The sequence below is a fragment of the Maylandia zebra genome, linkage group LG3 (genome assembly GCF_041146795.1).
Source record: "Maylandia zebra isolate NMK-2024a linkage group LG3, Mzebra_GT3a, whole genome shotgun sequence".
Lineage (NCBI taxonomy): Eukaryota > Metazoa > Chordata > Actinopteri > Cichliformes > Cichlidae > Maylandia > Maylandia zebra.
Genome location: NC_135169.1, coordinates 32,629,309 through 32,652,248, shown reverse-complemented (window position 1 = coordinate 32,652,248; position 22,940 = coordinate 32,629,309). Strand labels below are relative to the sequence as shown.

General features: G+C 38.0%; 1 protein-coding gene across 2 annotated transcripts in view; it reads left to right on the top strand.

Annotated features, from left to right (window-relative positions):
- The window catches only part of adisspb (adipose secreted signaling protein b), a 57,450-nt gene that overhangs the window by 11,801 nt on the left and 22,709 nt on the right, over nucleotides 1-22,940 (top strand). For both annotated transcript variants that reach the window (XM_004570720.5, XM_004570719.5), the window contains exons 2-3: nucleotides 2,801-2,904; nucleotides 14,342-14,475. In XM_004570720.5, coding sequence (XP_004570777.3) covers nucleotides 2,886-2,904; nucleotides 14,342-14,475 — 153 coding nt within the window. In that variant the 5' untranslated portion in view covers nucleotides 2,801-2,885. The remainder of the gene's footprint in view (nucleotides 1-2,800; nucleotides 2,905-14,341; nucleotides 14,476-22,940) is intronic.

Genomic DNA, 22,940 nt, shown 5'->3' with positions numbered 1-22,940 from the left:
GTGCTTGAAACAGAACTGGTATTTTGCCCCACTAAAAGTGGATCATTGTCTGATTTTTGCAGCACTCTCAGTGGATGTGACACTGTAAAATTTCTGTTCCAGGCTGTTACACCCTTACCTTACCATTTGCAGCAAGAAAAGTGTCGAGTCTGGCATTGGTCCTCACTTGGTCCACTTTTATTTCTCCCTTTGGCTAAAAAAGCAGTAAGTGGGATTCTTGGGGTCATTTGTCTCACAGACCTCATCGGTTCCTTTAGAAATTATTTAAAGGGACTTAGTGACTTCTAAGAACAAGGTCAGACTTGGCAAATCTTTTATTTTGGACAGGAACCTTTACTAGGGCTGATTAAACGTCAGCAGCATTTGTTTTTTGACAATTCCAAACTGGAATACAATTTTTTTTTCTGTTAAAAATGGGCAAAAAAACCCATTTAACATGCATGTGAGTCATTTTTCTGTCTGAGCTGAGATTAGTTATTATCATGACATAAAGAGTCTCAAATTAATGAGCTTAAATTTTCTTGCAGCCTGGTGGAACAAACCTGTGGACCATCTCAACTGACCCCTGATGTCTTAGAAGTAAAACTTTTAAAAAATGAATAAAAGCTGTAGCTTCAGCAGGGCGCTTGTGATGCGAAAGGAGACACACACGTTTTTTCTTAAATCTGTAAACAAATCCTGCTAAATGTCACCTGTTACTGCACTAATTCTGTTCTGGAGCTTTAAGAAGTTAACAGTGTAGCAGCACAAGATCCAGTTTTCAACCAGCTTTGGGCTCGAGTGACCCTCCAGCTCACAGAAGGTTTTCAGAGCAGATTGGCAAGTACAATTCACTGCACAATCTGATATCTTGGTGTTTCGATTATCATAATTAATCTGCTCCAGGTTCAACATTGCAAGTGACCAGTCGCATTGCTGTGATGTCATAGTTGTTGAATGTGGAAACACCATCACAGCAAACACTAACCTTGACCCTGTTGGTGTTTGTTTTTTCCTGAGTAGACATTGGCAAGTTTCTTTCCACGTCACAATACTGTGACATCACAACAATGTGATTGATTTCTGGCCGTGTTAGCCTGGACCAACATTAATTATGATGATCCAGGAACAACACTAACACAAGTCAGTACACCTACTATCACCAGCTGCAGCACAAAATTGGATATATTTTCGAGCTGTGGGGTGAGCCTTGGAACACTTTCCCGATGAGGCTTCTTGTCGAGAGACAGGAAGAGCCAGTGCTATCTGGTAAGAGGTAGTTGAACCTTCAAAATAAGAGCACAGGGCTTGTCCGATAGTTTGATTGTGTCACCTCAGACAGATGAAAGCAAATAAATAAATCACTTAATATTCTTGGTGGTATGTATGTACAAAAATGTGCACGTAAATAACAAATATTAGCCAAGCTTTTTTTCCCCTTCGTGATGTGGGTTTCTACTGTGATGACATTGACACTTGAGTAAATTACACAGACCATTGGAGAAAATGGTTTCATATTGACGGTTTGTATCTGTGACTGCTTGTTTTCAATCCATTCATGTGCTATAATATATGAATGTACTGTATCAAGGATTTAGGTTTATTATTGTCAGACTGACACAGAAAAACCAACATTTTCTACCAGAGTTTTTGTTTTTTAGATCAACGGCTCAGGCTTATTTTAAAGTAATCGGTCCTATCTACTCCAATTTATGGATTTCAACATTTCTTTCTTTTTGGTTGTTTTACTGTTTACTGTACCAAAGTCAGTGTTGCCCTACCCTGCTCTGAACTTACTACAGTTAGTGTTTCCTCAGTGAGAAAACTCATCAAGTTTTGTGCTCACAGGGGGAAAAAACTTCTTCCACGTCCTCTCTTGAAATATAAAGTTTCAAAATGATGTATGAAGATGTGCGTGGGTGTGAGAGGGAATATTATTGTGTAATGAGAATAAAGGCTTTCAATTCAATTTCAATTCAATTTTTTTCTGTAATGTAGGCCTAAAATGATAAAGTGTTAAAGCAATGAGGGAACTTTTTTTAGCATTTTTTTTTTTTTTTTTTTTAAAGTGGCACTCACGTGCTTCCATACTTTTCATAAAACATCCTTTTGTACTAATAATAGCATTAGCTGCTCCAAATCTTAACACCTGACTTAACTTAAAAATTGTGTCACCAGATCAAATAATTGGATGCACTACAAATGCCACTTCTAAAAAGATTCTATAGCAATGTCACAAGTTCTTGCACCTGTTGGTTAAAATTATTTAAAGCTGCTGCTTGTTGAACTCTGTCAGGCCTGCTGGTTATTGTTGTATAACAGCAGTACTGCCTGAAAATAAGACTTCTATCTTTGAGTGTTATCGTAGTAGTATATTAAATAGATCTGCATGCTATGTCTTTCATGTACTGGCTATGACTACCTTGTGCTGCACTGTACTTTGCATAAATATAGTTAAAGTTTCTCCGTGTTTATAATGAAGATTTTCCATCTGTGCGAAGCCCACTGGCAGCAGCAGCCTCAGCCCCTAGCTAATCCTCTTAGACTGTTTTGTTGTTTTCCTTTAATTGAAGTCTCTGTCGGGAGTCTCTGGTTCTCCTGGCTTGACTAGTACAGGACAGCTGTGCTCTCAGCTGAAATACACGCTAACGGGGGGTTGAGCATTTAGGAACAAGCACAGGGAGTCCAGCCATTATTTCACTGTTTTTACTTTTCGCTCATGTAAATCTTTGTAAATCTTCCTCTTGTTTTCTGTTGTCACCCCCTTGTGTGATTGCCTCCTAACTTCTTAACTTTTCTTTTTTTTCCCTTTTTTTTGCAGAGTTGTTTTGAGGTCGGACTGCTGAGATGACAAGGCTGTGACAGTGTGTGACTAAGTGTGTCTGTATTGGACTCATTCCTGTGAGATGGCTACTGCAAAGAAAAGTGAGTGTATACTGTTGTATGCATTCTTTAAAAGTACTTCTAAGTCATTCTGTAGTAATGTGCCAGATGATGGTGTGATTGCCTGCAATTTTTAGAAACAGGAAATGCCCACTTTAAACTGGTGAGACAGACAGACAAACAGCAACGGCTGTAATATTCAACATATAGGCAGCCCACACTAACCCGAGATTCGAATGTTTTTGTTTTTTTAAGTTCTACTGAATAACTCAGTCGTGTGGCAACAGACTGCAAAAATAATTTGCATAAAGTTATTTGGGAAGGGGGGGAGGTACTGAAAGAGGAAACCAGTTTGCTGATACATTTGGTACAGGAAATCACGCACAGTCATATGAAAAACTGAGTACACACAAGTTGTAAGTTGTAGATTTGCCGCTGTACGTGTTGTGTGACTCACTTTGGGCTAAGCGTTAGCTGTCACACAGACGGCCTCACATTTTGTTGTAGAATACGTTGGTATATAGAGAAGTGCATGGTCGACTCGGTGATTGCAGGATGTCCAGGTCCTGTGACTGAAAATCAAGCCCAAATCATCATGCCTCCACCACCATGCTGACATTTGGTATGCGTTGTACTGTGCTGTGTATGTTTGGTTTTCTCCTAACGTGGTGCTGTGTATTATGGCCAAACACTTCCACTTTGTCATATCTGTCCAAAACACATTTTCCTGTAATTCCTGTTCAGATGCTACAGCCGAGTTGGTTTATTCTTTTTAGAGAGACGATGCTTTTTCTTGCTAAACCCTCCAAACAAGCCATACTTGTTAAGTCTTTGTCTAATATGATGAACTTTAACTTTTTCATGCACTTTAACATTTAACATGCCACTGAGGCCTGTAATGTTTGAATGTCGCACTTGTTGTTTTTTCTGAGCAGGTTCTCTGAGCGTTACATGGTCTGACCATGAGGCTAATTTGCTTACATTGTGGCTTTGTGTTAACATACACCTGAGTGCTCCAGACCAGCAGACTGCCAAAACTTCTGCTTTTATAGAGGTGCTCACATTTGCTGATGATCAGTTAATCAAACAGATTTGATTAGGAATATCTAAACTGCTACTTGCCCTCTTAAGTAAGTAAAGGGTAAGTAAGGGTTTGTTTTTCACAGGAAAGGATAGGAAAGGAAATGATGAGTAGTCGTGTGAAACTTTCATTTTCACATTACTATATATAGATGCGTAAAAAAAAAAACCCAAACAAAAAAACAGTTTTACTCATCTTGGACATGAGCTACAGTTTTAGATGCTTCATATTTGGCTAACTGACGTAGCACTTCTTCTGTATTCATTGTTTATTAGAAGGTAAACGAAAGGAAAAAAATAGAGTAACTAGTTCCCTGTTAGAATTCATGATGACGCATAACCACAGATTAACCATTTCAGCCATGACACAGCCTGACTTAAATTATTTTTTTGATTGAAAAGCAGAAATGGTACAGTGAGGCATGCCAGGGAACAATGACTATGTGTTTATCTCTATGAAAACTTAATCTCCTTTGCAGTAGTTATGGATACTTGTTGCCTTCACAGACCACTTTGCAGACCTTTGTTAGGTTCACTGATGGCTGGTTTTACAGGGTTTGGATTGGCTCAGATATCACAGGAAGAGTGTGTCTTAGAAGTTGTTACCTTTAGTACAGTAAAAGTATTTTATAATAAGCAGTAAAAATTTTACTGTGGAGATTTCAATCATCTTCTTTTGTCCTTTTGAACATTGCCGTGTGCGAGTATCTGTGGTAATCTGTAACACACAAAATGTTATTGTTGTTGTTTGTTTTTTAAAAATCTTTTCCCAGGAGGATTTTGTAAATTACTGTGCGCTTTCATCTGCTGCATATCAGCGGGATCAGTCTCCCTCAGTTGTCTTCATATGAAATTTTATATTTGTTGTAGCTTGGACCACTTCATGGGCTTGGACACGTCTGTGTTACTTAGGGCCGAGGTCAGTGGATGTAAAGGCGACAGAAAAGAAGCTAAAAGAAGACAGGAAGACATAGATGAGCGTGTGTGATCGCACTTTAACCATGCCCAGCAGTGTGCTGAAAGCAAAATTGAAGGTTTTTTTCTCTTCTTCCCACAAAGAGTGCTACTAAATGTGGTAAAATGTGAGAGTCTCAGGTGGGTCATTTCAGAGTTGTTACCAAATATTGAAGCTTGCAGTTAGTTGGTGTGATGTTAACAGTAGACACTGGTAATATTTTTTATCTTTTTATTAACTGCAGTTTTTTTCATTAATAACAGCTGATTGGGTTTTTTGGGGTTTTTTTTTTTGCAATTTTTGGAGGTAATGATATTTTACGTCCAGTCTGCAAACACTGCACTTGATTCCTAAACCCACCAGGATTAGACTGATAGGCTAACAGCCTACAGTAATATTCAGCAAAGCAGAAAGGGACATGCTGACGGGCAGATTAGTGGAAGGACATAAGTAGATGTATATTAATCTGAAATAAGCCAGTTGAGCAGGGCTGCGTGTTAATTTGTGTGTACACATTCTTTTTTGTGCTAACTCGGGGATATGAGACCAGTCTAAGCAGTGCCAGCTCTCAGTATTGTGATAATGATAGGGTTAGGGTTTGGCTCAGATCTGCGCCTTTGATGCAGTTCTTGTATGTGAAAGTACCTCAAATACACACGAAATGCTTGTGTTAAAGAGGTTATCTGTAAATAGGTTTTCAGTCAAATGCAACTTAAATATATAAAATCAAAGGTTAATTTATTTAAATAATTCATCATTAAGAAAAATGTGCTTGGTCTAGTGAATTTCATTTGACCAGATTAAATTAAATGTAAGTACATTGTACTTATGTAACAAAAATTATATGGGGAATAACTTAAAGTCGGCAATCTGGGCAGATATATTTTTTTGAGTGTCTTTAAGAAAGAATTGCCTTTGTTGATCTTTGTGAGTGGATTCATTAGTGAAAGAAATTACCGCCAAGTCTGTCTGGATGAGTAGATCTTTAGCATTCATAGGAACATGACACCAGATGAATGATAAAACTGAAAAGTGTTTATGAATGAGCTATTTTAGATGTACAGGCCTCTGGAAGTTACAGTTTTAAATCAGCAATGGAGGTGATGGATGGCTGCAGCATTACTTTTGGCAAGAGTGGATCACCCTGTTGAAGAAGATTAGCATTTTAGAGGGTTATAAAATCTTTTTTGATAAAAATCTAGAAGCCTGTTTACATAAAAACACAAGTAAACACATTATCTGTGAGCTACAGATGCATTTTTGGTACGATCCAGGGGTTAAAGCGGGATTTGGACAGCTCTAACAGCAGCTCAGATAACAACCATAGATATATATTTGTTTGTCTTAGTGGCTTTGTTAGATTTGTTTTGTTTGTGTAGAGGCTGTGTGATCTGCTGACCTTTTATTTGCTGCTGTGGCTCTGAGGTTTATGGATCTTTGTGGATTTAGGCAGCTGCATTGTATAATATATCAGCAGATATTACTCAGGCTGGGACACTAGCTTGAGTGATATCTGCCTAGCTGTAGTATGAAATTGGAATTTGGCAACAGATAGTGAAGAACATCAGCCTAAATTCAAACGAATGAGTGAAAACCCTGACCTAACCAAACAGTGAGCATGGTTACTACTGCAAATAAAAAAAATAAAAAACTTTAACAGGCTTCATGTATAATGTTTACCCCACATAGCCTGTACTTAGGTGCGCCGTCCAAGTGTACTAACAGCTAGTCAAATTTCAATGACTCATTTTTTTTCCATCTGTGAGAACAGTATCATCTGTGATTTGTTTGTGTAAAAACGTCTCGTTCTTTCTTTGAACTCCTAACTGGCTCGCCAGCTTGTGGCAAACACTCATCTTTATCCATCCTCCTTTAACAAATAAAAAAAAAAAAAATAACCTATGACTTATTTATTACTAGTTGTATTTATTGCAGCTTTCAGTTTCTTTAAGATGATCATGCTTAATTTGCTGAGCAGTCATTGCCCTTTAAAAGTCTTCTTCAATCATCCCCTTGTGTCCTTTGAACTCAGCCGATCTGCTCTTTCATTGAATTGTATTTCTAATTATTGTTCTTTACATTTTGCATTTGTGAGACCATGTTTCACACCCCCAAAATATTAGTAGGGACATAAAAATATCAGTGGTAAATCTTAACTGTAGTAACAACCAGGGCTGGGCCATATCATATGGTCAGTGATAATAATATTATAAATATAATATAAAAAATGTCATATCATTGCTATAGCGATGCTATACAAGCCCGGGCGTGTCTGAAAACACTGTGCCAGGCTCCAAACATTTAGTATCTAAAAATGAAGGTACTCTAGAAACCTCCAACAAAGCAGAGTCCTTCAAAATAGATGAGAAAACCAACCCCACCAAATATGGAAGCAGCACACTTATTTTACCACACCACTGAGTGAAACCAGGCTATAAAAACAGCAAACACTAGCAGCATGTTTAAAGTCACTTTTATTCCTTATTGTGAAGCTCAATTTGAACTTCAAGTCATTATTAGTATGTATGCCTAAATGCATCGAGTTGCTGCAAGATAATTGGCTGATCACATATTTACAATACTGAGCAGTTGAACAAATGTACCTTATAAAGTGGCCAGCGAGTGGATCTGTAAATACACATGTAGCGTCATAGTCATTTGTTAGTTTCTGAGCAAAACATTACAGCTCTTAGATTTACAACTCATGCCATTATTTTTTTTTCTTAAACTGCTAATTTTTTCACATGGAGTCAAAGTTCAGGTAGACTCGCTGTAGATAAAAGCACATTTCTTAATCGGACTTTTCAAGCTATAGCATATCGTTTTGACTGTGAAAGGCTGCTTTACTGCAAAAAGTCTGCCTTTACATGAGTAATTACTCTCCCATGAAGCCATATTGTATGAACTTCAAGCCTTCAAAAAGCCTTATAGCAGGGTGAAAAGTGCTCTCATGTGATTTAGATGACTATAGTAAAGCTTAATATTTGATAGAGAGCTACGTCTTCTCAGAAAGAAAGAAAAAATGCATACATATTATTGCTGAAGTTTAAATTATGTGTGGTGATCATTATATCATTGTATCCACTCACCTTCTATTTGAATAAAAAAGGAAAAAGAGAGCTCTAGGCTCTATTTTTCAAATGTTATTAAGTTTCCCACGTATATTGGTACTCTATACTCCAAAATAAGATACAAGAAATGTCTAGTAGATGTTAAAAGATTTGCTCTTGATCAGTATAAAGCATTACTCCTACAGGAGCTGATGAATTTAAGCTTATAGCTGATTCAGAAATGCATTTGTAATGGTTCTATAAAACAAATGATGATATCAGATAAAACCTCTCTGACCTCTGGGTGTCTTCAATAAAGGTAAAAAGAAAATGTGCACATAAATTATGAACTAATTAAATTATTAAAAGGTTTTTGTAAAAAACAAACAAAAAAAATCACGTAAGTTAAAAAAAAACAGGTTTAATAATGGTGACTCACCTGAATCCAAAAACTTCAGGTCCATCATTCAGAGGTTATTCAGTTTCTTGCATTTGGACCTGCTACAGCATTTTTTTGTTTATTTATTTCTTTTTTGTAGATATAGGTTTCATGTGTGTATTGTTATTGGTTATAAATGATGGTTTATCTCAATTTGATCTTCATTGTCAATTGAGACAATCCCAGTAGCTGCACACTCCCCAGTCCTATATGAACTGCTCCAAATGTAAAGATAAACCTTTTAATTGTGACGTTATAATGTGACTTTGAAGTGTTGACGTATTTAAAATGTAGCATACATCAATAATTTCTTTTATTTGAACAGGATTTAAAATTGGGAATTTTTTGTCACAGATTTATTCTATTTTTTTTCTTTGCCTAAACTAATTACCCTAAACATGAAACAAGTAGTATTCCTTTAATCATTAGAGTATTTTTATAGTAACATTGAGAACTGAATGAGCACATTTACGGTACTGAAAAATGTTTGAAAGTCAAATACCTGATGCCAAACACTGTGCTCCTAAAATCAAATATGGAAGTATCAGGGTGAATATCGTGACTTGGGAAAGACTCATTATTAATACTGTGGTATGTGTTGAATTCATAAAAAGGCACAGATCAGATAAGAAAACTCATTTTACGGATAATATTGACATACTCTGACTCTTCTCATCCTTTATCTGGAGACTTATAAGGTAGCGTTGTCTAGGATAACAAGGCTAATAAATTCAGTTTAAAGTTAGTTTACATTTTGCTTATCTTGTTTTAGAACTTCGAGTATGGGATATTGTTAATATTAAAAGGCTTCTTGTTGTTTTCTTTGATATAAAGAGCTTTGGATATGAAACATCCTTCCTCAGTTTCCAGTTCTATTTCTACACAGTGATCCTGCACATATGGAACATGATGTAACTCCACAAACTCATTACTGTGACCCAGATTGCTGATAGCAAGCACTTCTAATCTCTAATATGAGTCTGAATAAAAGTTAAATGGAACTAGAGTGACAGTAATGCCTGTGCTTTGTGTAAATGTAGCTGGCTGTGTTAGTATATGTACTAAAGGTAAATGCATCAGTCTTGTGCTATGAGTTTGAATACTGGATTGCACTGGAGAGCCACTTATGGTATGCACGGTCACGTCGGGGCTTGTTTCTAAAAATATGTACTCATCGTTCTTACAGCAGACGTTTGTATCTATAAAAACAACTTATTGCTTTATTAATATTTTCAGTTATACTGCTACAGCTGGGATAGACTTCAGGCCCCCCATGACCCTGACATGGATAAGTGGAAGAGAATGGATGGATGGATGTTACAGTGATCTCTGCTGTTAGGGCCAACATAGCCAGCATTTTGCATAATGATGTCTGTGTATGTATATGTATTCCCTGTGAGACCAAAGTTTAGGCCTAAAATGTCTGAAAATGCTTGTCTGCAGACAGTTTTTTTCTGTTGTTGGCTTTGAATGATGTCATAGAGAGGGGTATCCTTACATGGCTATGTCAGTCATATAGCGCTTAATATGACCACAGAAGTTCCACCCATCTTCTTAAAACCTGCTGTTTGTTAAAGACAGCCAATTAGAGGAAGGTTTGCTCAAACGGAGAGGAGCTAAAAGAACTTGTGTCAGACACAAGTTGAATTGAGGGGCTCCACCAAGTCCCACTAATGGATAAATGTGGATTATTTTAAACTGTAAATCATGCAAAACTGCTCTAGTAGAGACTAGTTCCACATAAATAAGTTTCTTGAAACACTAGAGGGCTTCTGTTTAGAAAATGAATGTTAGTGACTTTCTGAGAAAGTGCAACACGTTGGTGTAAAGATAAGTTATCAATACCAGTTTCGGTTAGCATTAGTAGAGGCCAATCAGTTGAAGAACTACTGGAAAAAGATGAAAGAACATTTTCATATCTTTTGACTTCTTTACTTGTTAAGGCAAGACGTTTTAAAATGAATTCACCGTTGCCACTGAAAAGGAAGTAGCAGCTGCCGGCAACCTTTATTGACATTAACCTCCTTGCCCCAAGGAAAAATTGATGTTTGCTCGGTGAACTTGAACTCTTTTGCTGTCTGAGGCAAATTAGTTAACAAGTGTTCAATAACAAGGTGATTGCCCCGGTTGCCTGTTGGGAGCCAGGCTGCTTCCAAACAATGGAGACCTGACTTAGTGCAGTCACTCACAAACAGATCACAACACAGTGCGATTAACTGGAGTGAGTCTGTGCTGATGAGTGCGACTGGTCTGCGATGTCTTACAATAGGGCACTTGACTAAATTGGTTCTTGAGTGGTTGTATTATGGTTATATTTCTTTGTGTTTCTTTAAGTGCTTAAACTCCTGTAGTTAATTTGCCATCCTGCAGTGACTACATCACTATTTATAGAGGAATTTTAGTTTCAGATCCAGGTTTTACCGAGTATCTGAATATATCTAAAGGATTTAATATGAGTTGAATATGAATGATTTCATTGTACACAGCAACAAATTTGATATTTTCGCCCTGTTGTTAGAGTTAATTGACAGATTATTGCAAACATGAAATTACCAATTTGACCCCATACAGTCACAAACTGTAGACTGTCTCCTTGTTATTGCCATTTCATTGTGCCATCCAACCATCCAAATTGTTGCAGTTCTAGTTCCTGTACCTTTCAAAGGCAACACAATTGCAAGTTCATTGCACGTGATGTTTTCTTTGATATTACCTAATGAATGTAGAATATCCAAGTTTTTACTTTATTTCATTTCTTTTTACTAGCTCTGCTGCACATGCTGGGCTTTGGTTATTTTTACAGGAGCTAGCCTTAAACAAAAATTCTATTTGATTACTTTAACAAAAAAAAAAAGTAGGTTTAGGTTGTGCTACATAATTAAATGAGCTGGATCAGTTATACCTTACACAAATTGAACCTGTGCATATTAATATGCTCACTTGTCAGGAAACTGGCCTTTATATAAATTTAGCTTATATTAATCTGATATGTCTTTATTTTCAGATTACTATTGGTTTCCTGTTTCTGTGAGATAAGAAATTCATTATTTTTGATTTAATCTGCTCTTCAAGACAAATGCTAGGATATTGCCTAGCTTCACTGTCTTAGATTGGTAATTAATTCAGATGGTATCAGCTTCACCAACTGTTGGCTTATTATAATTTGGCAGAGGATGTTTGACAAAAACCCTGTGCTTAAATTAAAGTAACATTTCTGGTCCAGATCTGAAGGGCAGGGAAACCCTCTGCCAGTAAATGTGAGGATAGTTTAACTTCAGACTTGACTTCAGAAAAAGAAATAAATCTCCCCAACTGTCAGTTTGGCAAGAAACAAAATGTGGTTTAAATTACTCTCTTGCACACCACGAATGAGAAAATGTATTAAAAAAGACATTAATTTTCTGACTGCTGTAAATGAGCCTTGATTGGAGTGAGTGTGACTTTGGTGACATTTAGCTCACTGAATTAATAATGCTGATCCCAGATAGCTTTTCAGTGTGGTGGTGCATGGGCCTGTTACACTGTGACTCCGAACATAAACACACCTAAGCCAAAGAAGTAACCCAGCAAAGTTTGTTCCATGGTGAAGTAATGCTTTATGAAATCCAAGTTAGACATGTGGGCCTTGTTGTCAAACAGTCTTTTTTAGAGATTAAACAGAGATAAAACACAGTTTTAAAAACAACAACAACAACAACAACTTCCTTGAGAATATGTGTGAATGCTACAGCAGAAGTAGAAGAGCTTGTATGAATTTGTGAGTGAGATTGTATAGAGGGCTTTGAGTGCTCAAGTACAGCTAAAAAAGTGCTTAACAAGAACCAGTTCATTTACCATTACCATACAACTGTGCAGACAGAGGTTGGTTAAACAATGACATTATTGCAGATTGTATTAGTTTGAAGTTGTATTTAATATTATGACATGTTAAATGATAAATAGAGAAAGTAAAGCTCCTTACATGCCATCTGAAGCATAGTATATCCATCTTAAGGTGTCAGAAACTGTTTAATCGAAATAGAAGTGGTTAAAAAATGTCCTACTTCAGCTAAAGCACTGACCTCCTTCTGGGATTCTTTGGAGTAAAGCTATCGATCAAGTAGTTCAAGTTCAACTCCTCAAACTCTTCAGATTTAGTGGCTATAAGTGACCGGCTGTGAGTGCGCCTCCTTGTTATCTTTAGAAACTAACATCTTGAATATTAACACAAAGGACCGTTATCCTTGCAAAGCACTGACAGGAAGCAGCAGATAGTTTTCACTGTATATAAAGCTAGTTTGGGCTGCTTCCTTATTCACAGCAGGTAGCTCCACATGTTTGAGTTGCAGATTTTTATTTTTTCATGCCAGGTCTCCTTCCTGATTCGACCTTGAAGGGAATTGTCTCCTCCTGGGACCGAGCTGGGGATCTTACGCTCATTAGAGCCCAACATACATTAGGAATATTTAAATATGTAAACCGTAATTAACTATCGTTTAACTCCACAGGAGATGTCAGAGGGCGCCTCCAGTCTGCTAGCACCAATCATAGCACTGCTGCTCCACCGCTATGATTCGTCTTAATGCTGCAGACCTCGTGTGAACGTTACAAAACATACAGACATTCTTATAATCGTACTATATTGAAAAGAAACAAAAAAAGCAAACTCCACCCTCTTTCTTTGCTGCATTGTTTCGTCTGTTTATGACCACCTCAGAGTTCTCTATTAACCAAACTCGCATGGCCTTGCACAGTGTTAGAGGATCACAACATAGCTACAAGGACACACAACAGTTAACCGTCTTTAACCTGCAAGCTCCCCAGTGATGCTGAACTGTGCCCACGTGAGATAAATACTGGTGATTATCTAGTGAATTGATGGAGTGGGCGTGATGTATGCTGACTCCCTTATACTCTATTAAGGCAGCACCCGAAACCAAACTGAGTATTTCCAGCTTCTTGAGGGGACTATCTCCTGATTTTTGTCTACATGTTAAAATAGGGCATCTTAGGACAATTTCTTGACTTGATATCTCTGATATTGTGACTCACTCTCTGGAAGCTCATGTGTGATAACAACTGAGGGTTCAGACGTGCACTCACACACTGCAGCATCACTCACTTAAAGTGTTTTTATGGGCAGTAGCATTCACGGTGGCTTAAAGGATATCGTCCTATTAATAGAGTATTTCATAAATATTTAAAAAGTTGCTTAGGTATATTCTTTGTACTATTTCTCCCTGTCTTGCTGTTTAGCTGGTGTTGAAAGGCTCTGGGAAGGAGATGCTTTGAAAGGGGCTCAAATTTATGGAGGAGACCTTTGAACAAATTGTTTGTTTTTTCAGGGAATTATTATTTTTTGTGGAGGGCTGTTTATTTGGAAAAGGATTTTCCATTCTCTCACACTGGGGATGAATGCCTGGGCAGAGGAAAAATAAATAAAAATGTGTCAGTGTGTCCTATGATAACACGAAAATCTAAGGCCAAATCAGAAGTTTAGATTGCAAACCTTTAACTCTTTTATTTTGACACTGAGGTAACAGTGAGATTCACATATAGGTGTCTGTAATGTGATATCACCCTGTTTATCCTGTGGGTAAAGATAGCTTTAAGACTCTGGGTATGTGTTTGGTGTCTTTGTCTCATGCTGCGAAATGAGCGTTGGCCCAGTCAGATGGTCACTTAAAAAAAAAAAAAAAGAAAAAGAAAAAAAAAAAAATATCTGAAGGGGATAAAATCTTTGTGCCTGATGTGTGTTTGTGTGTGCATTTTCAAGGCTTTAAAGCACCCAGAGGGTGCATACTAGCAAAGCATGCGCATGAGTGATTGTGAAGTGCTCTCCAGCAACTCTCCATTACATCACTTAAAGGAAACAACCGGCTGCTTAATGTGTGTTTTCTCCCTTTAAAGGGATGCAGTGTGAATATTTGTACATAGCAGACCTTCAGCTGCTCTTCCGTCTTTCCTCTTCCTCAGGTTGTGCTAAGGCAGGAGGCGTGCGCTTCTCAGAGGAACCCCACGCTGCATCTTCACACGTTCATTTCGATGAAAAGCTACATGACTCCGTTGTCATGGTGACTCCAGAAGATGATGGCAACTTTTTGGTCAAGGTTAGTTTAACCTTGTAATAGTTTGACACTTAATAGTTACTGAAGATTAAAGAGATGTCTTTTAATGTAGCTCAGTTTGATTTTAATTTTTTTTTACCTTAACTGTTTTTATAACAAGTGCAGTCAAAAAGTTTCACAACTTGTTCCTTGAAAACCAAAAAAACCCCAAACAAAACCCACCACAGCTAAATTCCTGTCTTCTGCTTGTGAAGCACTGTGAGGCTTTAAGGACTTGACAGATTGTTTCCTTGACATCTTGTTCAGACCACCAGCTGAGCACAAACGTGAACTCATTCTTCAAACCAATTTGACTTTTATACTAAGGACGATCGCTAATGATGAGAGCCGAGTCTCTGTCCGACCGTGGTGCAGGTTTTAGTGGAAGAGCCTACATCAGGTCAGGAGTCAGAGAAGTGTGATTGTTGTTTATTTTTAAACATTCCTGGGTTGTGCCCTGAAATTTCTTCCTGCAGAAGTTGAGGTTTCTGCTCTAACATCCTGACATGTCACATTTGATCCAAATGACTTGAAATATGGCCATGATTTTAGCTCATCACTGTGCCCTATTGCCAAATTTGGCTCTCTGCAACCTTCTTTTTCCTAAGATGAATTTCAAGTTGCTGATTAGACACAGAGGAGAAGATACGTGAACATGGGAATGGACTTTAGAGTATATCCAGATGTAGATAAGAAGGTCAGAGTTGCACAAGGAGCTTTGAAGGCAATGACGGCTGAATTTAAATCAAGTAAAGTTTTTCTTTAGCGTTTTTATCGGTGCGGTTGTAGAACAGTTTTATCTCACTTCCTGTGTCCTGCTAAAGAGTCTGAAGACCACTCTCCTCTTATGTATTGTCTGTATTAGTTGCAGTCAGACCACAGTCTCGCCTTACAGGAAGTCTAATATAAGATGCTATTTCTGACTGTCAGACGGCAGTTGAGGTAATTCACTTTACTCTGTTTCTCATCAGTTCTATATCATTGAACCCACGAATGGTAGTAAGAAAGATAGCCTTTACTCATTTATAATAATGCTTTCAAAAAAGTTAATAGTACTTCAGTATATATAAAACAGTAGGTGATTAACATGCAAATGTGCAAACATGTGGATAAAATCATATTATTATCACTGTGCACTGAACAGTCTTATGGCAGCTGATATAAAGGACCTCCTGAGGTGATCAGATGTGCACTTTGGTGCAGTCAGTCTTTGACTGAAGGTGCTGCTGTTGATAACCTTCAGGCCACAGAGTGGGTGTGCAGGGTTGATCATAGCTGATTTCAGCTTCAAGTGCATTCTTCTCTCTACTGCCTGCTGAGCTTTTTCAAGTTCAGACCCGACTGCTGGGCCGTTCCTCTATAGGTTTGTCTACTGTTCCTCTCTGCTGTGCGGACAGCTTCTCCTCAGCAGGCCCCAACAAAAAGCACTGGCCACCACCATATGGTAGACACACTGCACACCAAGGGATGGCAGATGTTCAGTGACCTTAGCCTCTGTAGAAAATAAAGTCACCTTTGTCCTTTACTGCATACCGCCTCTGTATGGCTCTTCCATATCTGTGGTTGACCACCACTTCCACTTAATTGCTTCAGATTGTTGTTAGTGTTGAAGGAGGATTAATATGAATAAAATTCTCTAGGGATTCATAATAAAAGTCAGTAATTATCAAAATCTTCATGCAGGACAATTATTGACTGACCTCTGGCTGCTACATGTATTATATAAATGGAAGAAAAAATGTCTTACGTTGTCTCACCTTCAATGTAAGTGCCATGCTGTTGTTGTTTGGTGCTATAGATGACAGTACTGAGCGCTAAAATAATGAATAAAACCCCTTCTGTTCATCTGGACGTCGAGAGGGAGAAACATTTCATCTCTCATCTAAGTGACTTCTTCAGTCTTCGGGATGATTGAGACTGTTTTCAGTTTTCACATGACACATTAGATCGATCAATCTATCTTATCAGTCTACAAAATAAAAAGCAGTGTGATTAGTGTAGACACAAAACAATGTCTAAGTTGTGTGAATATTTTAGTTAGAGGATGTTACTAGACGTGGATATGGAGAGCTAATAAGAGGACGTGTTAGATTAGGTGGCATTAAAAAATAAATAAAATAAAGCTTTTGTAACAAGTAGAGTCAAAAATTACATCAACATGCTATGAAAAGTCAGTACTTATTTTATTTTGTAGTTTTTTTCCTGATGTAATTCTCAAATTTTAGTATTTGTAAATGTTTAAGTAATAGGGGTAGGCTAGAGTCTCAAAAAGATATCGCCATATTTCAACAGAAATTTGTGATCGTGATAATTTGATGATATACAAACAAAATACTGAACCAAGTTTCATCAGCGATTGCAGCTCACAGGCAGTTTCTTTTTGATCATATTTTTCCATTTTGCTCCTAGGTTTTCATTTTCCCTTTTAAGAGTACTGGTGGTTTGAGGGACACTAAAAGCACACGTGTTACTTCTTTCTTTTATGCTGTGCAATTATTTGACAAGGGGAAATTATCAAGAGCAATAAAGATGTTAAACCTCCGTCTGTGAAGGATAGGAAGACTGAAGACTATTTTTAGTCTGGTGATTATGTGTGTTTTGTTTATATGTCTGTCTGTTATGAATTAATGTAGTCATGAGGTGCTTCGCTGATGACGCGTTGGAAATGTTCGGAGGCACTTACTTAAAATGATCACCCTAAGCTCAGCTGTCTGGCAGCATCACACGCTCTGGATAAGAAACACTCTGCACCAGTTTGCTTCCAGCCTGTTATTCAGTTTGCGTCATGCGTGTCACGTACACCAGAGAACCAAATTCAATTCCACTTTTATTGTCATGGGGTGCAGGTGTAGTTTCAGAGTGGATGTCAACAAAGGCTGTAAAAAGGTTGATTAAAGGTTTGCCAATACAAGATCTTACTTCTCTGGCACATGTCTTTCTAACAAGAAGCCTCCAACCGGCTACATTTATAAAAGGAGTGATTAAAAATATTTTTAAGTTTTGTTTTCTTTTTCAAAAAACAAATCTACTTTTCACAGATTATATCTCTTGTGGCGTATTAGCTTAAAAATTCAGAAATAGTACATAAGGGCTTAATTTCTTTGGATGGCATGTTTTCAAGTGGCAGATATAACAGAGAGAGGTAGGTCTTTGATCTGGTGTACCCGTCCCCTCGCTTTCTGTCAGAATTGATAGGTAGTATCTGTGAAACATCGAGTCCAAGATTAAAGTCTTTTCATTCCTGCTAATCTTCTCTGTCAGCTTTAAAGTTTAGAGAACAATGATATCGGACAGCGCATCTTTCTGCTCTCGGCTCTTAAACCCTGGAGGAACCAACAACAAAGGAAGGTGCCTAAGGCCCAACATTGTTGTAATATTAATGATAAATCACCCTGTGACACTTGTCACAGGGTGATTTATCATACAGGCTTGATCTTTAGATGATAGTAATGATAATGAACCATGTTGCTAACTGCACAATTTATTTATTTTTTACTTTCTTTTTACAGTTCTTTACAGCTGCTTTGTTATAGAGGTGGTTGTTCATCAACTTTTATTCATTTCATTGTTTTTTTTCTTTATTTTTCTTTTCAACATTATTATCTGTGAATGTAACGTGTGGGATATCTGTCAGTAGAGATGCATTGCTAGATTCGAATTCATAATGTTGTTACTATGTTCAGTTGTTTTGACATATTGCACCGTTTTAGACCCAAACTGAAGTGTCTCAACAACTTATTTTTGAATAGCAGTAACATCTTTTAAAAATACTTCCCAGAAATTTTTTTGCTTTTCCTCTGCCAACGTCATGAATTTGAGGAATGTGTTTATAACTGTCTGATGGATTGCCATGAATCTTTGAAGATTACAAATCCCACAGCTTTTTACTGCTCAGCTGTAAAAAGTCGAGTGGGGTGTTATCGTCGTGAACAGTATAACTTGAGAACGATGGGAGATAGGATATTCAAATTGATCTACTAAAAATATTGGAGAGCTTTCAATGGCAATCCATCCGATGTTCATTCATCGTAAACATCAGGTTCATCATGCCACTAAAGCAAAATTGATCACTGAAGTTGGCTCCAGAAACTCGTGTTTGAGTCAAGCGTTGTTTCATTTACATAAATGTGCTCATGGTTAACTGGTGAAGGCTGAAATATGAGTTGCAGTGATACTCTTTTTACTAGAAAAGATTTTCTCTTCAATAAACCTTGCTGGTAACCTCTGTGTGTTGTAGTTCTATTATGGTGGAAAGTGAGTAATTCATTCTCTGTTGTCACCAGCATGTTGCTGCAGTCACTCTGTTGATGGGGGAGTGTGGGGTTAAGTTACTATAATAAGCCAGAAAGCCCAAGTTTCAGTGTAACAAGCACCTCAAACTTGTGGACGAGTATTTAAAGATCACCTTTGACCTAAGGTCAGGGGTGATCTTTAAATTCAAAGTGACTTATAAGGCGTACTATGTATGTAGTTGGTCTTTAGTCACATAAATGAAACGCGATTAGGCAGAAGAGTGATGTCCATCTGGGACACTGTAATCAAGATTGTAGGGCAATTTGGCGGCTTCCACAAACAAGTGCCCTCCCCAATGTCATTTTAATGGATTAATTTTTAAGTCTATGAGAATGTTTGTTCACTAATCAATGTATCTTTGTTATTACAACATTCTTTTTTCTTTGGTAAATAAGTTTAAAATAACATAAACAGCAACTTGAAATAACATCTCACTTTGAAGTAGTGTCACAGATTTGTTGTTGTTTATCTCTTTTTCTCATGTTGTTGGTGTTTTTTTTAACGGTGCCTTTAAAGTCTTCCGAGTGTAACTTTCCAGATTCATAACTGCAAACTTCAGTATGAAGATTCTTGTTTCGGGCTAAGTGTCTGTGGTCAACTCTGAAACAAAGAGGTGGATGCAGCGAGAAAGCGCTGCATAAATTTGATTCTTATTTTCTTGGTGTTAGGGCAGGTTCATAAAATTTGCATACCAGACATGTGTCCCAAAATAATCAAACCCCAAAGTCACAAAGTCATATTATAATGTTGAATGAAAACTGTTGTGTGTTATAAAACACGATAAAGTGGTCGACTTTCTCAATTCAGTGTAATTGGCAAGCAAAGATGGACTTTTTTTCCCCCACACCCTTATCCATGTGTGAAGCTGACCGTCCGCTGTATCTTCTCAAAGGCACAGCAGGAACTTCAAGCTCAACCAACAGCAAGCACATACAGGATGAAAACGGGAGGAGTAAAAACAGTATGTATGCTACTGTTGTGTGCCTACCACTCATGACTCAAATAATTAAAGTCTTATTTCCTGCTCTCGTTGTGTTAGCTTAACTGTAAGCCACCTGGGTAACAACTTACTAGCCAGCTAGCCAGCAGCTATTATCTTAATGTATATATAAAATATTGAATATGTAGTAAGGAGTACATTGGGTTATATTGAATAGGCAAGTTTGTTCTTGCCTTTTACACTTAAACTTGGGCTTATTTAGACACTTTCTGGCTTCTTATAGCAACCTAACCACCCCTGTCAACATACAGCGGCTGCAGCAACATGATGGTGACAACAGAGAAATAATTACTTACTTCCCACAACATTAGAGCTATAAAACACAGAGGTTACCAACAAGGTTTATTAAAGGGAAAAACTTTTCTGGGAAAAAGAGCCTGCATCTCAGGTTTCAGCCTTCACTAGTTAACCATGAGCAGCTCATGTAGATGAAATTTAAAGCCATTGTGTCTCCCTTACAGATGAATTGTAATAATTTTGGTAATTCTCTTAATTACTATCTGGAACTTTGCACTTTTTGTGGTTTTACATGTTACCCCTCAGCCGTAAAAGTCAGATGGGGTTGTAACCCTGATGGATGGGCGAGCAGGTGGGCAACACCAACAACCAAGTTGTGAAATCGGTAACTCGAGATCAAAGCAACGTAGGAATTTCAATTGATACCACATGTGCATCTACGAGAATCTGACCTCAGGGGCCAGAGGTCAAGTTTTCTGAAAAACTTGTGACTTTAAGAAAGCAAAGTCACCTAGGATTTCTGAATTGATACCATAGATGGTAAATGGAATGGTTCTTATGTAGCTCTTTTCTACTCCATCTTAGCACTCAAAGCTTCTCTGTATGTGCTTTCTATCTAACATTCACATGCATTCTTGCTCTGATGTATCAGCAAGCAACTTGGGGTTAGTATCTTGAAGTAGTGTGCAGACTGGAGTAGATGGGAATCAAAGCACCAACGTTCCGATTAATAGGTGACCTCTACCACCTGAGGTACAGCCACCTCATAGATGCAGCTGTTGGTAGCCCGCGAGTAGGACTGTTTTGTCTGCCTTATTCAGTGTTCTTCTTTTGACTGTTGTTTACTTTAGCTGCAGTGCATTTGACCTCTCAGGGCCACCGTACAAGTGTAACTGGTGTATAAAACCCATCAGCTAGCTATGGAGTCTGCCTTTACAAACATTTGTGAAAGAAGGGGCCATTCTAAAGCCCATGGTACTGTAATAGGATGTGACCGTTGCAACAAGTCAGTTTATGAGATTTCCTTCCTGGTATTATTGCAAAGTTGAAGTGTTTAAAAACCACAACAACTGGGGCACAAAGTGGAAGACCATTTACAGAGCGAGGTTGCTGATTCCTGGTGTGTAAAAGTCACTGACGCTGTGATGAGTCGGTACCTGCAGGACTCCAACTCTCCTCTTGTATTAACATCAGCACAAAAACTGTGTGATGGGAGTTTTATGGCATGGGTTTGCTTTTTTTAAAACACTCTAGGTGTGTTTTAAAAAAAAAAAAAAAAGTTATTGATTTATTGAGATGGAAAAATTAATGTATTTGGCTATTAGTCAGGACCCCCGTAGTCTAGACACTGATTGTGGTAAGGATGGAGGCTTGGGTTGTCTGAAGTCTGAAGGGGAGAATGACAGAGCAGAGAGTGGAGGCTGATTGGCTAAAAGAAGGCTGGTAAGAAGATGATTGGACTAGGGTAATGATGTCAGCATTGAGTTTGACAACGTGGGAAAGAGGAAGCAATGTAAAGAACAGACTAACAGCCGAACTCCCAGGAAAGCAGGCAGATGAGTGATTACAGATCTCTTTTTTTAACTTGCGCATACGTTTAATTTTGCAGTAACAAAAGTGTGTTTGTTAATGTGCGTGTGACTATTCTAAGCTTTCCTCAGATGATAACTGCCCTACCAGAAACCAAGTTGAAATGTCTTAAAGTTCAGTTCATGTTACTAAGCCTCTTGAAGTGTTAACTCTCACTCACAGCCAGATCATTGTGATTAAAAGTTGTGTGTGAGCGCGTGGATGGACTGCAGACACTTAGTTCTCAGTCACAGATCGGCCCGTTTGTGCACTCGTGTTTCTAAAAGCTCTGTAAGTGCAGGCCCAGAATATTGTGAGCTCGGTTTTGTGGAGGGGGCATCGCTAATGAACTGGTTAGGGGGTGAGAAGGAAGGTGCCAATCCCTGCAGACATACCACTAAGGAAGTGGGTGTGCGTGGGATGGAAGCGCTATGCATCCAACAGCTGTATGAATGCAGCCCTGATGAAGGTAATTTACATTTCACAAATTGTGTATGTCCATGTGTCAGGTGCGGGTCGGGCAGATTTTCTATTCAGTGTTTCTGCACAGAAATTTCAGTCGCGGTGATGCAAATGAGCAGCTGTCAGTGCTGCAAAGACCGGCTGAAGAAGCCACACGTTTTTAAATTTAAAGTGTTTATGAAGTTTAGTTTCTGTAGTGCATAAGGTGAGGTGTTGCTCTGCATAACATTAGTGGTTCTACATGCAGATTACCAGTAATCTCATTACTAAGTAACCAGATTAAAGGCTAATTAGTGAAGAGTGTGTGGTTGTCTGCTGGAAAGATTAACACAAAATAAGAAGATGAAAATAGGAGAAGCTGCTTTTAGCTTCAAGTGGAACTAATACATCTAGTATATTAAAAAGTGATTTGTTGTTAGAGGTTGTTCTTGTAGTAACACATCTGCAAACAAAAGCTGATTCTTGACGCTTAAAGATTTCTTCTTCAAGATAAACACTGCAGAAGTGGTAGTTGTTTAGTACACAGGGGGAATTTACCTACAAAAGAGCCATTTATTCCACTCAGGAGCTGATGGAGACCAAAATAGAGTTAAAAGAGATGGGCCTTCCAGTAATTCGGTGAACACAAGGATTTTGCCTACATACAGACTTTTTGTGTAAGGAAAATGAAACAATGAATTGAACAATGAAGGAACAATGAAAGCGGTAGTGTTGGCTCCTCTCTTAAGCCTTGTTTATACTTTCAGCTTTAACGAAACGTCATTTTCCCCATCAGACGGTGAGTGGGAGAGAACGTGCGCCTTCCTGTTTTGTGTGACCGCACGGACTCGTTAGAATTTACATTACAATGCACCAACTGTGCAAGCGCCCCAGGTGGCAAACTTCAAAGAAATCTAACAGGAAAGAC